At 31.3% G+C, this 18709-nt stretch overlaps 1 protein-coding gene and 1 long non-coding RNA gene across 3 annotated transcripts in view; one reads left to right on the top strand and one right to left on the bottom strand.

Moving 5' to 3' along the window:
• The window catches only part of LOC148281069 (ras-related and estrogen-regulated growth inhibitor-like protein A), a 369126-nt gene extending 357354 nt beyond the window's left edge, over window positions 1–11772 (top strand). Inside the window, exons 5-7 of the mRNA XM_088227423.1 lie at window positions 3075–3253; window positions 4761–4950; window positions 6991–11772. Of these exons, the coding sequence (XP_088083549.1) occupies window positions 3075–3253; window positions 4761–4950; window positions 6991–7059 (438 nt within the window). The 3' untranslated portion in view covers window positions 7060–11772. The remainder of the gene's footprint in view (window positions 1–3074; window positions 3254–4760; window positions 4951–6990) is intronic.
• Window positions 11251–17956, bottom strand: LOC148281068 (uncharacterized). 2 transcript variants are annotated; one of them, XR_015822448.1, is made up of 4 exons: window positions 17604–17956; window positions 14139–14373; window positions 13153–13237; window positions 11251–11824 (listed from the first exon to the last, which is right to left on the bottom strand). It is a non-coding gene; the product is annotated as an uncharacterized LOC148281068 (long non-coding RNA). The 2 variants fall into 2 exon arrangements; XR_015822447.1 differs by having other exon boundaries at window positions 13153–13225; window positions 17604–17945.
• Window positions 17957–18709: the final 753 nt, after the last annotated feature.

Here is an 18709-nt window from a genome sequence, read left to right as displayed (position 1 = left end):
CCGTACTGGTCGCGTTATACCCCACAGTACTGGGTCCTCACTTTAACTTTGCCACCTAAACACTTCGGTCTACTGAAATGAAGGGTGCATCCCCTGAGAATTATAATTAATTCCATTTATCGGGTACTTATTTTCTAAATCTCATCTGTTAAATCAGTTTAAAGGAAATAAAACGGTTTCATGAGTATGTATCATGTCCAAAATATTTACTTCTGTTTTTTTTTTTTTTTTTTTATTTTACAATACGCCCTCGGGGCATTTAATAAAAAAAGTGAAAAATATGGATGTAATGCAACATTAATAATTTGGTTTAAAAATATGCATTACAAAAAAAACAGGTGCATAAAGTAAACAAGAAAATTTAAAAATCAAATTGTAAATATTCCTTTTTTTTAATACAAAAAAAAATGGTGAACAAATTAACATCATAATTAAAATGAAATCACAGTAAGTGTTTTAGATAATAATGGTACATATATTAAAAATATTTGAAAAAATCATTTCAGTAAGAGTATAAGACAATAATAATACACATCAAAAACAGAGAAAAATTGCTTTAAATAATGCATTTAAGAACGTTTTAAAATGAATAATTGTTGTATTAGAAATGTTTATATCACAAGTAAATTTGTTGGCTAAGGAATGTAAATAATATGAATAAGGAAGACCGGAAAATACTTTTGTTGAATCCAACATTCAATTTGATTTTTCTCCGCATAGGCAATAATGCATTTAGAAGGTTTTACTGACGATATACTCGTATATTTTTCAAATAAATTTTAATTTCTTTGTTATGTTCTGTTCTATGATTACTTTTCAAGTTGGGATACAACTTTTGCTCTTTACTCACGTCAATAAATACGTTTTCTCGTGTGATATAACATACACGCGTCAAACACTAAACTTGTCTACTGTCAACTTAATAAAATTACGCTTCAGGTTAAAATATTGTATTAATATCCATAACCGCTTCGAGATACTGTAGGTACAGCGCGAGCGTCTATCAACTTTACTTGTCCAGCTGTTCATAGGCCGATTATACATTGAAATTATTGCACATAATATAAAAACATATAATATTATTCCAATGCCTGGCAATATTGCTTAATTTTAAAATCTATTTATTTGTACGCAAGTGGGTCATCTAAATTTGTATATATCTTGTAACAGATGGAAAGTACTCTAACATTCTTAGCAAGGCCACAGCCGATAATCGCTCCAGAGCCTCACACAATAGTTAGATATACAAGGGGCGTAAAAGTTGTCACCCGATGTTCTTTGACAGTTATTTTTTTTATGAATAAAAAGTTTTTGGTTCTGCTTTTGGATTGTATTTATTTGATATCATATTTTTTTCCATTAAATTGAGAAAATGATATCGGCCAAAGGGCCGCCGCCAGAATAGATAACCATGCGGGCCCGATTTATAGCATTTTCAGTCACTCTTTCCAGAACTTCCGGCGTTAGGTTCTCGCATTCTTGACGGATATTCTCTTTGAGGGCTTCAAGAGTCTGAAGTTTATTGACATAAACTCTTGACTTCAAGAAACCCCACAAAAAGAAGTCTGGAATAGTTGAATCGCGTTATCTTGCCGGCCAGTGCAAATCACCAAAACGAGAGATTGAGTGACCCGGAAATACAGCCCTCAGAATATTGGTTGTGACTCGTGCAGTGTGCGCCGTTGATCCATCCCGTTGGAACCACATGTTTTCCAATTGGTGCCCAATTGCGTGGCACGTCGTCGGGACGATACTCCGGTGTCCTCTGCAACATCTTTAGCCACATTCGCGATGTTCTCAGCAGGACGGCTGCTCCGGGGCCGGCCAGACCTGGGCAGCATCTCCTGTTGTCCCATACACTTCTAGACGAGCGGCTAAACGCCGCAGAGCTTACCCAGTCGGTGTCGGACGACCGGGAAACCTGCGCCTAAATTCTCACTGCGCCAACTCCTTAGACGAATTATTCCGCAAAAAAATCGAAACAATTTTTCCACGTTCTTGAGGAGTATAGCGATTCATGTCTTGTTGACGTGTATTTTGTATCTGTTTATTTGCCGCCATTTGCAAAAGTTTATGCGTCTTCCGATAGGATGATGACTTTTGCGCTACCTTGTAGATAGAAATAGAACAGTTATAAGGAACATACCTTTTGCAATAAATATAAGCCTTGTACACATAATAAGGAAAGAAAAAATAAGCGACTCCCATAAAAATCAAAGTAAATTGTAAGTTCGGTCCATCCAAATAATTGATAAAAAAATTAGTATGCATGATGGAATGTTTTCAAATAAAATATTCTACTGTGTCTACTAACACAAACCATTCTTTTTCAATGTTTACTTGGTTTACCGACAGGCACTAACCCATTAACAAAGGGTTATTAAACACTGTATTCAAACGCACTGCACCTAGGGGCCAGTGAAGTAGCTACATAAAAAAAGTAAACGATATATGTAAAATATTTAAAAATATGTATGTACAGTCCATACCTACCCACCTAAAATCTGCCGCAATCAATTCCTGTACGGCGGTTATTATTTGTTGCAAAAAATTAGTTTGTGGCGAACGAAACAAAGGGGTTAGATTTTTTTATTATGAAGAGAACTGTGTAAAAGGAACAAAAAAAAGTCGCATTTATTCATGAACATCAATCGAAATCTGCCGCATCTTAGAATATTTTCAGCGCATTTAATTAACGCTTATCAAGTAATCGTTCAAAAAAGTACAATTTAAGATAACATACCTAGTTGTGACGTTGTTTTTCACTAACAATAATTTTCAAAGTTACGTTCTTTGTTATTTTTTCTAAATAAACTCATATTTTATTTAAGATGATTTTCGGTCGATTGACTTGGCAGTGGATCAGAGGTTCAATGATTGAATGCCGCCCGCCCATACCTCGATTCACCCATTTTCTATCACGATAAATCATGTAGGTAAATCGTACAAAAATAGATAATATTCCCTCTTTGAAAAGTCGTCTCCGTGGTGTTATAGTTTGTTTGCGGTCCCAGGTTCCAGTCCCTTTATTATTTATTTAATGAATTTTTTTTTTTTTTATGTTTGTTTTTCAGAGTGAATGCCTTTACGAGCACATCCGGTGGGGCGAGGCCTTCGTGGTGGTCTACTCCGTTTGCGATACCAGGTCCTTCAGGGAAGCGCAGGACCTCCTGACTCTCATAGCGCGCCTCAAGCTGCCCTCCTACTACACGGCCCTGCTGCTGGGGAACCAGCGGGACATGGACCACATAAGGTTAGTTCGTGGTCGTCTACTCCGTGTGGAACACCAGCTCTTTCGAGGAAGCGCAGGTCCACCTGACTCAAAGCCGGTGTAAGAATTACTTCCTAAGGTGAAAAACATGCAAATTTGTATCGGAGTCTAATAATTTTCACACGGACAGTATGCTGAGATCAAAAGAGAAATACAAAAGAACATTACACCCAATTTGCAAAAGTTGAAAAATTAATTAAATTGTTATTTTCCTGAATGCGAAGACAAAGGTATACGGGAACTGATCTACGACCCTATCATTATCAACATTTATGAGGTGCTTGATGAGATTCAGGAAGAGCTAATCGAAATGCAACACGACAGTATGTTTTTTATAGAACATTACATTTTAGCGTAAGTGTGTTTCTATACAGGGTGTTCATTAAACCCTGTCACATCCGAAAGCACGATGATCAGTAAGAGCAAGAAGACATTTTGGCACATAAAAATATTTTTTTAGAACGGATGAAATTTAAAAAAATAAAATATCAAAAAAGGAAATGGTTGCTTTCTTCTGCAGGGGAGAAGCGAGGAGAGGGAGGAGAGAATCTGATACTGCGCCGCGCTCCCCTTATCTCTCCCTGCAGAAGTAAGCAACCATTTCCTTTTTTGATATTTTATTTTTAAAAATTTTCTTTGTTCTAAATATTTGTTTAATATGCTAATATGTCTTCTTGCCCATACTGATCATCGTGGTTTCGGATGTGACAGGGTTTAAAGAACACCCCGTATAGTTTTTATTCGGAAGTTCCAATGGAAACAGAACATTCTGTGCGTTTTAAATTGACTTACAATTTGTTAAACATAGTTAACAAGTACTGAATGACAGTTTTACACAGTGCTACTATTTTATCAATTTTAGCCAAAGTTACAAAAACTTATTTTCCCAACAATCTATATATATATATAAATCTAGATTCCGTGTGTTTGTGGCCGCAAATCTCGGAAAGTTATCGATGGATCGACTCATTTTTTTATAGAAAATTGCATTTCCTTATATTCTACAACATAATCAGAGAAAATTAAGATATTAAATTAAGCAATGTGGTTTCTTGGTAAATGTATAGTTGCTAGATTATTATTATTTACTTCTCGAATAAATAATATTAGACAAAGCCACAGCGAAGCGTGGCCGGGTTTAGCCAGTAATATAATAAATATAATAATATTTGTAACTTAAAAGCGAATACAATATCTTGTAGAGCAGAAAATTTTCTTTCGAATGTCGCATAAACCTTAACCATTTTGTTTTACTTTTGGTGCTCAATTAAAATTTGGGAAAAAAATGGAAAAAACTTATTTATGCTAGGTACATTTATTTTTAAAGTAAAATTAAAATAAATACAAATACAAAATACAACAAATGATTTGCATAATAAATCATTTACGCAAGGTTCATTAGGCGGCATTCAATATACTTCTGTAGTTTGTGCTTCGTAAGAAACAAAACTTTTTTTTTTAAGATCAAAAATGTGAATTAATTTTTCAGGGAAGTCTGCGTTGACGCAGGTCAGGAAGTGTCCCTGACCTTCGGCTGCCAGTTCTACGAGGTCAGCGCAGCGGAGCACTGCGCGGGAGTGTCTCTCGCCTTCCAATCCCTGGTGAGAGAAGCCAGGGCGGGTCAACTCCTCAGGGCACTTCCAGTCCGGCGCAAATTGGGGGTCAACAGTGTCTCTAAGGTGAGTCCTTTTTAACCCTACATTCTTCACAAATTTTTAATCTTCTGCAATCTATAATCCCCATTCAATGATGCCTAGCGCATTCTATTAGTCCACCATTTTTTGCAGCGAATCTTGAGATAGGTATGTGAGTTTGATGAATAATTATTTAAACATGGCTTTTCTGTCATTCGCAGATGCTTACCTGATACTGTGCGAAAAAACAACTGCACGTCGGACTAATTATGCCTATCATGATTTCCGCATCCCAAAACTGAATCGATTTTGTTTTTTTTTTAAGAAAAGAGCATCAGAAATAAAATTTCCAATTGCCTTTTCCAAAAAGATTTATCATATATTTGTACTTTATAACCATACGTCCAAGATGGTAGATAGAACTGTGCGCTTTTAATGTTTTTTTGGTGGTCCTAGCTCATAAAAGAAAAAAAAAAGCAATAGGGACACGCCAATAAAAAATGTATATAGTGTGTAAAAAACTCATTGCTCTAGGTGCCGTAATACGGGGATAAAATACGGGAATACGTTTGTGTGAAGAAAAGTAAGACCGCATTTTCTCTTAAAATAGTGTTTTGTGTACAATTTATTAAGGCTGTAGTTTCATAAAAAGTAAGGAAATCGTACGATCAAGCCATTTAAGAGCGCCTAAAGAGAATTTAAACAATTAAGTAAACATGCATTGAATAAAAACATATTTTTTTAAGGTATTTCTGTTTAAATAAGCGTATATCCTTAAAAGTTTTACATGACTGAAATATAATTACTTCTCGACCGGCAAATCTGCGAAATAGGCGTAATCAGGTCTCTTAAAATCAATGAATAACAGAAATACCTTAAGGAATTATTGTTTTTATCACATGCATGTTTACATAAATTTTTTGATCGCGCAATTTTCAAAAAACAGCGATTTAAAATGGTTAAATCGTATGGTTTCTAATTTATTTCAAATAAATTGCTTTGTAATTTTTACCACCTTAGAGTTTAATATATTACAACACAACTAGTAACTAGTTACTAGTTCTGAATTACCCATCATCGGGTGTAAGTATAAACTAAACTAAAATAAATACACAGATTAGTACTTAGGTACTAATAGGGTCGTGTGGAAGGGGAAAAATATAAGACTGGAAAAGAAATCAAAAGCAATGTCCCAGAACTGCCTTATATACAAGGGAATACAATTATTTGAGAAAATGCCAGAAAGCATAAAAAATGAAATAAATGTAAATATATTTAAAATTAAATGTAAAAAGTATGTATGTGAAAAATATTAGGTAATATATAGTGTAAATAGTGAATAAAATTAATGAAAATGTACATATGAAACAGTGAATATTATAAATTAGGATATTAAGTGTGTAATAGTGTATAATAGTGATAAATAATGTTAGAATAAGTATAGATGTAAATATTGTGTTGTAAATATATATTAGACTGTTAATCATAGAACTAAATAAAATAAAAAAAAATAAAAAAAAATTAAATAATAATAATATATTCCAAAATTCTTCACCCCTGCTATTAATATTCTACAGAATTAGGAAAACCCCACCCCCGTCACCACACATTGCTTTGCCCCTATCAGTACCTAAGTACTTATCTGTATATATATTTTAGTTTAGTTTATATTTACACCTGATGATGGGTAATTCAGAATACCTGAAACTAGTTGTGTTCATTTTAAATAAATTTAAGATGTTTTTCCACAAAGTAAATGCTGAAACAATAAATAATGTCGTATGGTTTTCTAACTTTTTGTGAGACTACATCCTTAAAACATAATTTTTCTCAAGCCTGAATGTTCTATGTTTTATGCATGCTGGTCAGCAGTTTTCAAATGAATTTAAGATTAATGGATCCGCGTTAGGTAAAATAAATAACTACAATCTATGATAAAATGAGCACTCGATAATTAAAAAAAAATATGAGTGCTGTTCGGACACATTTTTAAATCCTTGAAATATGTTAAATTAAACACTAAAAAAATTGTGTTTCCACAGTGTACCTTATAACAAACATTAAAAAATATTTATTTGTTTTCAGGTGATCGGGAACATCTTCGGAATATCCAACAAGAACGTTAGAAAAAAACGACCATCACTCAGCATATAATTATATTTTTAGAGTTCCTATTCAATCAAAGTAATTTTATATTTTTTAAGTCATAGTTGAATGAAATGTGTGAAAGACAATGTATGTTTTATAAAGATAATTAATATTATGTACCTCCACCTTCCATTAATCTACATGAGAAGTAAAAAATATAAAAAATATCATTTCTATTGAATTTTGTATGCTCAGTAATAATTATAATTTATTTTTATATAAATTAATTATTTCTTCAAAATCTAAATAGAATGTAGAAACATACACGTTTTTTTCTCAAATTTTGCTTTAAACTTGGCGTCGAACTTAAAATTATTGTTTTCAGATTTGCAATACCATTAGCGTAAAGAATTGCAAAGAAAATAATATATTTTCCTCGCTTTTTTGTATAAAATAAAAATAGAATACTTTTCACGGGGCTTTTATTATTAATATTTAATATTTTTTTAAGAATTTCATTAAATAGGCATTTAATAATTTTGTAACGATATTATTATATTTACGCGTTTGAAGAATATAAAATGATCTCATTACTATAAAAAATACACGTGTTTTTAAACCCAATTATAAATTAAATAAATTCAAATAAATAAACTGTTTGTTACTTTCCACGTTCCTGGGATCGATTGAATACAGTTATGGCATTTAGTAGGTGCAAAAGGACTTCTTTCTTTATATTTTAATGCACAGAATTTTAAATGCTTACATTTTCCATGCGCTAGGTTATTTTAAAACGATTATTTTATTACTCATCGGTTAGCTATTTATTTTTAAAGCAATCTGAAAGACTTATTCGGTTTTAATTCAAAATAATGCAATTCAATCCTATAGGTATCGCCATTTGTGAACTATTTAACTTAATAAAATTTATGTTTGAAGCACCAACTTTGTGGTTTTCTATGTTTTTTAAAATTATTTTAAACTCATGTTTTCATATTTTAAGCTAGAAAATTTAAAAACATGCAGGTATTATCGTCTTTTTTCCTATTATCGACCACTACTATTATCTATTAGACTATCTTTTTTTGAATTTTTCCTTTATTGAAATTATAATTATTATGTAATGGAGAAATATAACTATTTTTACAATTATTATAAAATAATAAGGGTTTATGAAATAAGGTCAAATAAAAAAATATATGTTTTCTTATTATTGGCATAAAAAATATTTTTCAATTAATCATTTTAATTTCCCGCGAAAACGGTTCATTGCATTGGCCACGCCCCTGATACGTCACGATTCCGTAATATTTTGACCTTTGTTTGTGACCGTTTAAATTTAAATATAACGGTGTCACGAATCTTTACATCATAATTGTCAAGGACAAACATGTCGCGTTTTCATTGAGACATATTTTTTTAATTTTTTTTTTTTTTAAATATGAACGAAAACATTTTTCCACAGTATTGATGTTGAAAATACAAATAATTTTTCTAATTCCATTTTACATCATTCTATCGTTATTTGCAGTGTGTGATATTTCCCTAATATTTTTTACAACCCAAAAAAGAAGAAAAGAAAAAAACCCCTACATTATAAAAACGAGATAGAAATTTAAAAAAATTTCATGATAGCAAAATTTCAACAAAAAACATTGATCATTTATAATTAAACATATCGGTTAACCTAAATCTTGCTTTTAATACCTATGGTATATGTGCATGAATGTGTTTTCAGAAGTGTAAACCTAAAGATAGCTGTCAAGACATTTTTTGCCTTTGAGCATGACCGAAGCACTAAAATATTTATCTAGTTTAAGAAATTCATCGTAATCGTAAGTAATCGTAAATTAAACTAGGTGAAATTATTGATTTGAGTATGTATAAATTGGATGGTGTTGTGCAAAAATGTGTCGAGCCACAAAATCAAAAAAAATGAGTAAGTGTCAGAATCGTGATGTTCTACTATTGAAAAAAAAGTTTGATGAGTTTAAACCGTAGAATTAAGAACAGTCCAGAAACCGCATACGCACATCAAACAGGAGGCGACTAAACTACTCATAAATTAGTAGGTTTACGTTTTGACCCATCAGTTTCGTTGTAGACGTCGCCCAGTGCGCAACTCCTGATTTGAATTCAACTATGCCGTTTTGTGTCCTTTTAAAGTGTAGAAATACTGCTAGGATCTTAAAGAAACAGGATGGTATCACATTGCATGTGTAATTAGCAAAAGAATGTTTAAGTAGCAAATGCATTACTTAAAAATTGAATTATTTTTCCATCTGTCAGATTGTCGAAGAAACAAAATGGAAATTTCGTTAGTGTTGCCAGGGTAATATTTTTTTACCCTACTTTGCTCATTTAATGAGAGAACTAATGAAAATTGGACCTCGGATTAAACAACTCTGTGGTGGATATTTGACCGACATTATCTTCAAAACATCAAATATTATTGAACATGATATAAACATGATTTAATCGAGTTGTCGTCCTGTGGCTAGTGTATCGGACTCTGGCTGGTTTAATACGTGAAGCTTCTATTTCAATTTTTTTTATCTTTTTACTCAAAATTTTCTAACACAATAAACTACATTCTGTTGATAATTTAACATTTTAAAAATATAAATATACGTTGATTAACATGTTTTTGTTTTTTTAAGTAACATTCTTGGAAACATTTTTACGATGTTGTTTTTACAAAGGCAATAGTTTTTAATGTGTTTTGTAAAAATGTGTTTACTTCCTACTTCTTTATCAAATGTTTATGTTAAAAAATAATAAATATAAACATTTTATCACATGTTTTTGTTCTATTAAGTACTTTTTTATATATTTAACTCAACATACAACCTAAAATATTAATCGTATTTTTGAAAAATGCGCTTGTAGCTCAATCACAAATAACTAGACATGCTAAGCATTTTAACGATCACAATGAACAATAATGAACATGCTTAAGTTATCGCAGTGAGTCAACGCGTGTGTAATCTCTAATTCAACGCTCGTGTCGGTTTGTTTTTTGTTTTCCTCGTAAATAAATACAGTTTATTGGCGAAATTTGCAAAATAGTAAGGAGTATCTAAAAAATAATACAATACAAAAAAGTGTCAATTAAATTACAATTACTATGGCGACTGCTTTCCTTGACATTTGGCTTGTTAACCGCTGGCTAAATGCAATAAATAAATAAAAATTGCAGTTTTAGACTATTTTCCATATTTACACCGGTGAAATTCAAATATGCGATTGCGCAGCAGGATTGTACGTCGCGAAACGTAAATATTTTGACATCTAATATAAGGTGTTCGCGGATTTTCCATTGTGATCGCGAATACGATAAAAAACCATGGTTAGATATTGTTATCACGTCGCTTATTAGCACGTGGATAGTTATTTGTAATTAAGCTACTGATGTTATAAAACATCAATTATCCCTTTAGGTTGGTAGGGCTTAACAATTTTTTGGATAACACCATCCAAATAAAGTATTTTGTGTTATTGACAGATAAGTTTTTTTTTTTAAACATGTCTATGCAGAAAGTAACCAAACATAGAAATCTATTCATGTCACTACTTTAAAAAAATAAAATTACTCTATAGGACGCGTCTATTGTATTAATATGTCCAATACACTGAAGGAATGCGGTAGTGTTGTTCGTTGTGACGCTGGCCGATTGAGTTTCGATAAAAAAATTAGCTTTGATATTTTCAAATAATTATGCGTAGGATTTTCAATGGGATAGAATGAAATATAAACCAACAATATTTTTAGTGAATGAAATAAATATGTAGGTATATCTTTATACAATCATATTTACACATAAAAATCATTGTTTATATATACAATAAAGTAATATTAATTAATCATGCTTAAAAATCACTATACAAAATCAACGCAACAGATTTGATAAGTATAGTTACTTATGATATCATAAATTTATGCAAGTAATATTAAGTATAAAGTATTTATGATCTAAGAACTGCTTAGTCAAATATTTTAAGAAAACAATAAAAGGTTTATCTAATTAATGATTCCCAAGCTAAATAATGTAAGAGTCCCTAAAAGCTATTTGTAATTACTAGAATATAAAACTTGTAATAAAATGAACTTAAATATGTAACTGTATAAAAATATGTAACTGTATGCAGTATGCTTCTAATATTTAGAAGAAAACTAAACTTGTACTATGCTAGAAATCTAAATAACGATTAGGCGCATAAAATTACCACGAATAACACTAACGGCGTGGGCTCATCGGGAGTGAGGCGCGGAAGCGGGGAGTTTCTACCTTTCCCCCTTATCTCTTACCGCGCGCGCCAAGAACGTAGACCTCCACTGTAGAAGTTAAATATTGTATTGTAGAATGCGCCCTTGTCGGCCAGGCGGATAGGCAGACGATGAGAGGTTTTTTATTGTTACAAATCCATACCTACATCTTAACAACATTCTCTTTTTCATTCAGACTTAAATTTCTTTCTGCATAGATGTGTTTGACTGTATCTTAATCAACGACTGAATCGATGTAAACTAATATGTACTTAGGTTTATTTAAACATTTGTATCTGTGATAAAAATCATTAGCGGATATTAGACACCTAAATAATATTATTGTCATACTTGTAAATAAAATAAACGTTAAGATTTGTATTGTTTTAAGTAACTAGTTTTTTTTTAAATTTTGTAATTGAACTAAGCACTGTAAACATAGATTTAAAGAGGCTTGATTGTAATCAATAAAATATATTGTTAGAGAAAATAAATATTTAGTAAATAGCGTTTTTCATATTTCTTATTAATTTGTCCTTTATTCCATACACTGCACAAAATATCCTGAAAAATATCAAAACATAGGTAAGTACCCAAATAAGACCCAAAACGTAATAAATGATAAACCAACTAAAAATGGTTTTGTCAAAATGATAACTAAAACACGTAAATGGTTTTTTCCTTGATAATAAGCGATAGTGAAATCATATATTTTTCCTCATAAAACATTAAACAATATTTTAATCTATTCTCAAGAGCAAAAAAGGAATCTATCAAGTGCATGAGTTTGGAGACAATCGAAAGAATTTTCATTGTCGTTTAAAATTTTATTTTATTTTGTCATGATTTGACAAAAAATTAAAGCTATTTTCCCAATTTTAAAAATACCTTTACCATTATGTATGGTCACTCAGTTTTTTTTTCATTTTTAATTCAAATTGAACTTAAATATATCTGAGAAAATTCTGTTAAAAAATAACAGTAAAAATAGTTCTGTAATTTTACAGTAAGGTAAACACACACCCAGAAGAACACTGTGGTGTGTCTAAATTAGCCATTATGCAGTAGAGCAAAGACAAACATTTAAAAAATTGTTAAAGATCGTAACTAAATATATATTGACATTATTATGCCCAGTTTTTTTGGTAGTATTTGATTATTTGACTGTTGAAATATGATAAGTACATTGCAGTATCATAATTACTGCAGTTTTCTTCTCGATATTTTTTTACTCAGTTGATTTAAAAAAATAGTAAAATTTGTGGTAGGTATATCTCGCTTAAAAACGTAGAGATACGTAAATGTTCTCCTTAGAGAAAAAAACGGTTAAACTGCATTTATAACTAAAAACAGACTAGTTTAGACTTACGACTGTGTAATTCTGGGGTGCCATAACCTCTAAAATAAACAATAATAATCGAAACCAAGACAAATTTTTATGCTGGCAACAACAAACAAAGCTGACTTTTTTGTGATTGGTTATGATTTGTTATTCTCAAATTGCTGTTTTTTAAATGTTATCGTAAGAGGAAACCTAGCGTTATCAATTCGTCGTGATCGTAGAACAACGACGGATGTGCAAAAAATGCGAGATTGATTGTCTTTTATATTTGATCTAGAAAAGGTTATATTTAAAGGTTTTACATTTAAAAAATAATTAATAATATTTGACTAACCCAAATATCAAACTATCGTAATTGTCAAGTTGTACATAAAGTGTCAAAAAAATAATGAAACCCTTTCCTGTAAACTTGAAGAAAATCACATGCATTGAGGTTCTACGGTCATGGCGAATTGTTTTCTGTTATCATTTGACAGACTCTCGCGTGAGAACGCGAAATAGATAATAGATTGAGAAATCTACGATTTATGAATGAGTTTCATTTACTCACTTAGTATATATTTGGTCTTCTGGACACTGAATAGCGCTTGAATTTTGGGGGTTGCTGAAGCGTTTTTAGACTCCTTAACAAAATACTAAATAGTTCCATTAAATATGTAATTTTAAAAACAAAATTATTACAGGTTCCACAATATAATTGTCTAAACACCTATCCACACTAAAGGAACCACATTCTTAAACTAAAATCAGTTTGTAAGAACTCTCCTTTTTGTTACAGTCTGTTAAAAAAAGTAAAAATAGAAACAACTTATTTTTATGCTGGCAAAACCAATTATGAGTGGCTTGTTTTGTAATTAATTACGACAAGATCACACCTTTTTGTAAAGTGTTACCTATAAAAAGGAAAGCAGTAAATTCACCGGAGTCCTCAATAATGAGGAACTTCAACCCTACGGGAAATTGGACACAAAAAATATTTTTTTACGTGCGGTAAAAATTATAGCATTAAAAATTATACAGCAAAGTTTCTTAAAAATGTACGAAAATATTTTTTTTCATATTTCAACAAAAACTAACTATTTTGAACGACGTCACTAGTTCATACGAATCAACCAATGATAAGAGAGTTACGGAAAAATCGGTTTACTTACCGTTAACGGACTAATCGGCAGAACTAGAGTAATTTCAGAAATACAAAAATTTAAAGTAATCGTCGCGCTGATAATACGATATATAATTTTTTTTTTTTTTAATTGTCTGATTTTAATGGTCTATTAACAAATAAAAAAACACTGAACTTCCTCATTGAGGACTTTGGTGATTTTACTGCTTATTAACAATAATTGTCAACTACACTTTTTGACACACTAGACATCACAGTTTACAAATAATTTGGTCCTTCTACAAAAGTTTGGTATTTTGATTACATTTGTTAAGAATGTGGATTATTCGGTAAAGTTAGGTCCATTAGTCACTATCGAATTTAAAATTATTATTTGTGGTAATAGTAATTATTTAAAATCGAATATATAGTACCTTTCGAATTCATTTCTTTCAAGGAGGTTTCTAAATTCATCAGAAATATGGCCAATAACACAACTCTTTCTAATTCCATAACCCGTTTTCTTGGTACCAACTCGCCTGGTCAGCGGTTTACACGAAGAAGAGATATTGGATGTACCAGGATTATTCGTTTTTTGTTTTTTCTCTGAGGTTTTTTTTTTTTTGTTTCGCAGTTTCGATTTTTTTTTCTGCACATTACCTTTAGAAGCTGGAAATAAATGTATTTTTTAATTATAGATATGTACAGAACATTAGATTGGTTAAAAACCTGGATAGTTATCACCTTTCAATCACCTGACGACTGTACCCCAAACAAGATGACAAAAAACTATGCTGTTATCTTTTGAATCGGTTTTTCACTATAATTTTCTTACAATATAATCAAACGGAAATTCATTTGTTATAGCAAATTATTCTACCAAAAGAAACACTCCCACACTAACAGAAGTCAATCTAGAGGATGGGTCATGGGGTCTACCACAAACTCTGAATTCGGGCAAAGAAATTTCAGGTTTCTGGGCCGCGATTATGAATGCTATCTTTATCGATACATATCGAGACGGTATAAAGTAACATCGACATTTATGTACGAAAATGTGTAAATTTGTATGAAAATTCGAAGCATCTTCGTCGGTCACCTGCAATTGAACATGTTTAGAGAAAAAAACTAAACATTTTCCGTTTTTCATACAGAAAACTTAATTTTACTTTGTAGATAAAATGGAAGATAAATCATTTTAACTTCCCATTAGAATCCGGGCCCTGTGCCTCGATTATGAACGCTATCTTCACCTGTACATATCGAGACGGTATACTTTACTTCTGTACTATTTGTATCTACCTCGGTATGTTCTACCTACTGTCATATCGAATCGATCGAAACAAACCAATTTAAAATATCTAGTTGTCATTTATATTTTAAATAGGCTATTGTGATAAAAAGTGCCCACTTCAAAGCGATTATAAACTCCAATTAATCCCAATTCAAGCAAAAAATGCTCGCTTGAATATGAATTTTATATGACTTATGTTATAATTACCTTGACAGTACGCTTAACGATCGTCTGTATTTATCTACCGATTGACTACAAAGCCGGCTCCTTTAACGTCTCGACACCTACACTCAGAAAGATAGTAAAATAGATGGAAAAAATATAATAACTAAATTTATTTTTTACAGTGGCTACTTTCTAACTCCTAAATACTCTTATATGTTAATAGGGCAGAATCTAGCGACATTATTTTTTGCATCTAGGCATTCATTTTACCACACTGACAGTTATGTCGGAATTTGATTTGATTTCAAAATTTACTAATTTCGCTCACATGTTTTTAATGGGCTTTTAAGAAAAAAAGTACCAACCTCAAAACTATTTAAAATTTTAATAAATCGTAATTAAAGGAAAAATTGCTCAGTGGAACAAAATGTTTGTCACGTTAAATACGTAGATAAACGTATCGGGGGGTTCTAGACCCGTCAAAACTTGATGGCAGAAGGATCGGTAGTGTGTCTTTGTAATCGGTCGGTAGAATTTCATCTTCAACTATGACGTCATACTGAAGCTATGTTATTCTAGTGCGTAGATATGTGTACTGTGACGTACGCTTCCCCTTGTTTCATATCGATGTACCTACCCAAAACTTGAAGATGGGGAGTCGGTAGTGTATCTTAGTAATCGCTAGAGAGAATCTATCTTCAACTATACCGTTAAGGTAAAAGTATGACGTCTTTATCTTCCCATCTTATGAAGCCTTGGGGCCCGAAATATTTAATATGTTACCCGAACATTTCAAAACCATGACCCGGATTCAATAAAATAAATTTGTAAAAAATTGGTTACTGGGTTAAGGTAGATAAAAATCGGAAGATATACTAAAAAACATTCTTAAATAGTATAATTAAGTACTGTATAACTATAACTAACTATGGTAGGTAGTCATGTTATTGTTTATTTTGAATAAAAATGTCTGCCTTAAAACAGGTTGTACCTAGTTAGGCAGACTAAACATAATCCAGAGAAATTTATTACCTGAAACATGTAGTAGATAAAGCAATTGTAATTATTGTTAATAAACCGTGATTATTATTATTATTAATAATAACAACTGCAAAATCTAACAAATATTTAAAGATGGATAAGTCAAAGTCGGAATGATCGGGGCGCGTGCATGAGAAGATGTATGAATGTAGATGAAACGAGATCTGTTTGCAAAGACAGAGTGATAAGGCGTTCTATCCTCTCTACCTCTACCCTTACGGAGGACGGCGTAAAGGTTTGTTGTTGTTGTTGTTGTAACAATAACTCATGCGTCATGCCACATTTTATGTAGATAAAAGCGAATTCAAATAATACAATTAATAGGCGCATGGAACTTATTTTTCAAATTGATTAAATAAATTAACAATTATTAAAGGTAATGTATCTACGACCGTACAATAAACGTTATAAAACTAATATTACATATTCATAACGTTTTTTTCAAACATGTCCTTATTAAAAGTTATAACTTTTCTTAATTCTATGCATTTTTCATAAAGGATTGGAACCAAAGAAAATTGTATTTTTGGCTTATTATTCCTTTTGTTATACATCTTAAAATTTTAATGCTTTTATCATAGAATTAAGAATAGTCCAAAAGGAGCGTAGAATCATATTTGAATACATCGGACTGTGTCCAATAGTTCCCCCACTTAGACACACTTTCGCCGCGCGCATACTTGAAGTCGCCGGGTAATATTGCCAGATCGCGAAGAATACAACCATAACACAAATGTAAGGTTAAAAAAAAGCAATCTGTTAATTTCTTAAAATTTTTATTGTGCACGCGGAAACATTGATTGACACAACAGAGTAGATAAGTAAAGGGTCATTTAATACAAGAAATTGAATTAATGAACTTTGAACTTAAAATATAAAACAAATTTTATTTGACATGAAACGGATATTTTTATATCATGTCAAATAATATTTGATGTTTTGAAGATATTGTCGGTCAAACGTCCACCACAGAGTTGTTTAATTAAAGATTCAATTTTCATTATATCTCTCATTAGATGAGCAAAGTAGGGTAAAAAATTACTACCCTGGCAACACTAACGAAATTTCTAAATTTGTTTTTTCGACAATCTAACAGATGGAAAAATAATTTCATTTTTAAGTCGTGCATTTGTTATATACACATTCATTAGCTAATTACACATGAAATGTGATTGCATCCTGTTTCTTTAAGATCCTAGCACTATTTCTTCACTTTAAAGGGACACAACATGACATAGTTGAATTCAAATCGGGAGTTGCGTACTGAGCGATGTCTACAAAGAAACTAATGGGTCAAAACGTAAACCTACTCATTTATGAGTAGTTGAGTCGCCTTCTGTTTGATGTGCGTATGCGGTTTCTGGACTATTCTTAATTCTATGGCTTTTATTTTACTTACGGGATTTTTTGTTGCTTTTATGCGATTTCCGTAAACTATTTCCTGATTTCGGGGGCATTTTGATAAAAGTTATAGTATTTTATGGTGAAAACAACGAATTTTTAATGCTTTTTTTCCGTACACATCATAAAATATGTTCCCGATTCATCTTACAACAAAGTACATAAATATAAAGAATGTATTTTATTTATTTAATGGCACAAAAATACATCTACTTTATTTTTAATATAGACTTAAATTTGACACATGTTCGACATGACATTTATTTTCTTTTAAAACAAAAAATCTGAAACAAATATTTCACCACAGATGTTTTTAATATTTTCTTTTTTAGCCGGTATTCCAAACGCTCTCGTGTCCGTATTATCTCGTGTGTTTACATACAAAATACACGAGGAAAACTGTTTTCTAGTGCCGCGAGAGTAGTTCAGAATAGCACCCCAGAGTGCAATGTGTTACTTTGTCGGTCCAAATGATGTTCACATGGTGCCAACATACTCGCGTCAAGAAAAATATAGTTTTTTAAAAATTATTATTTGTTTACGATCGAAATTATTTTAGAACAATTGGTGACAAAACTGTAAACATATTTACCATATTTTAGGCCTCAAGGTTATTTAAGCTATTGACCTAACTACGAAATAACCCCAAGATTAATTGTTAATTTTCGATACAAATCGACTATAGATTTGTCTCAAAACTTTTTGGATGGGTTATCATTTCCTATGCATTTAAAAAGAGATGGTCAACTTTTTTTAAGTGAGTTGGCCATGCATTTTAGAACTGTAATTTCTAGTTTTTAATTGCATGTATATCGAAACAGCAAACAAATGGCATAACTTGTAAGCATTGGGTGCACAAAAACTGTTCTGAATTTGATCAGAAATGTCGCTCATGCGGCATCAAGATCTATTACGATAAACAAAACAGAATTTTTAGTAATGTGACAAAGGGTAAATGGAAGGGAACGGCCAAAGGAAAGGCGTCCTAAGTAGTATGGCTCTCTTACGACTAATACTATAGGTAAGTTGGCCACCGCAGTGTTTTATAATATTTTTTTTAGTTTCTAACGTATTTTTTATGCATCATTATATAAAAATGGAAAA

The sequence above is a fragment of the Micrasema longulum genome, unplaced genomic scaffold (assembly GCF_059751315.1).
Source record: "Micrasema longulum isolate JH-2025_06_02 unplaced genomic scaffold, ASM5975131v1 h1tg000501l, whole genome shotgun sequence".
NCBI lineage: Eukaryota > Metazoa > Arthropoda > Insecta > Trichoptera > Brachycentridae > Micrasema > Micrasema longulum.
This window is presented reverse-complemented; position numbering and strand designations above follow the sequence as displayed.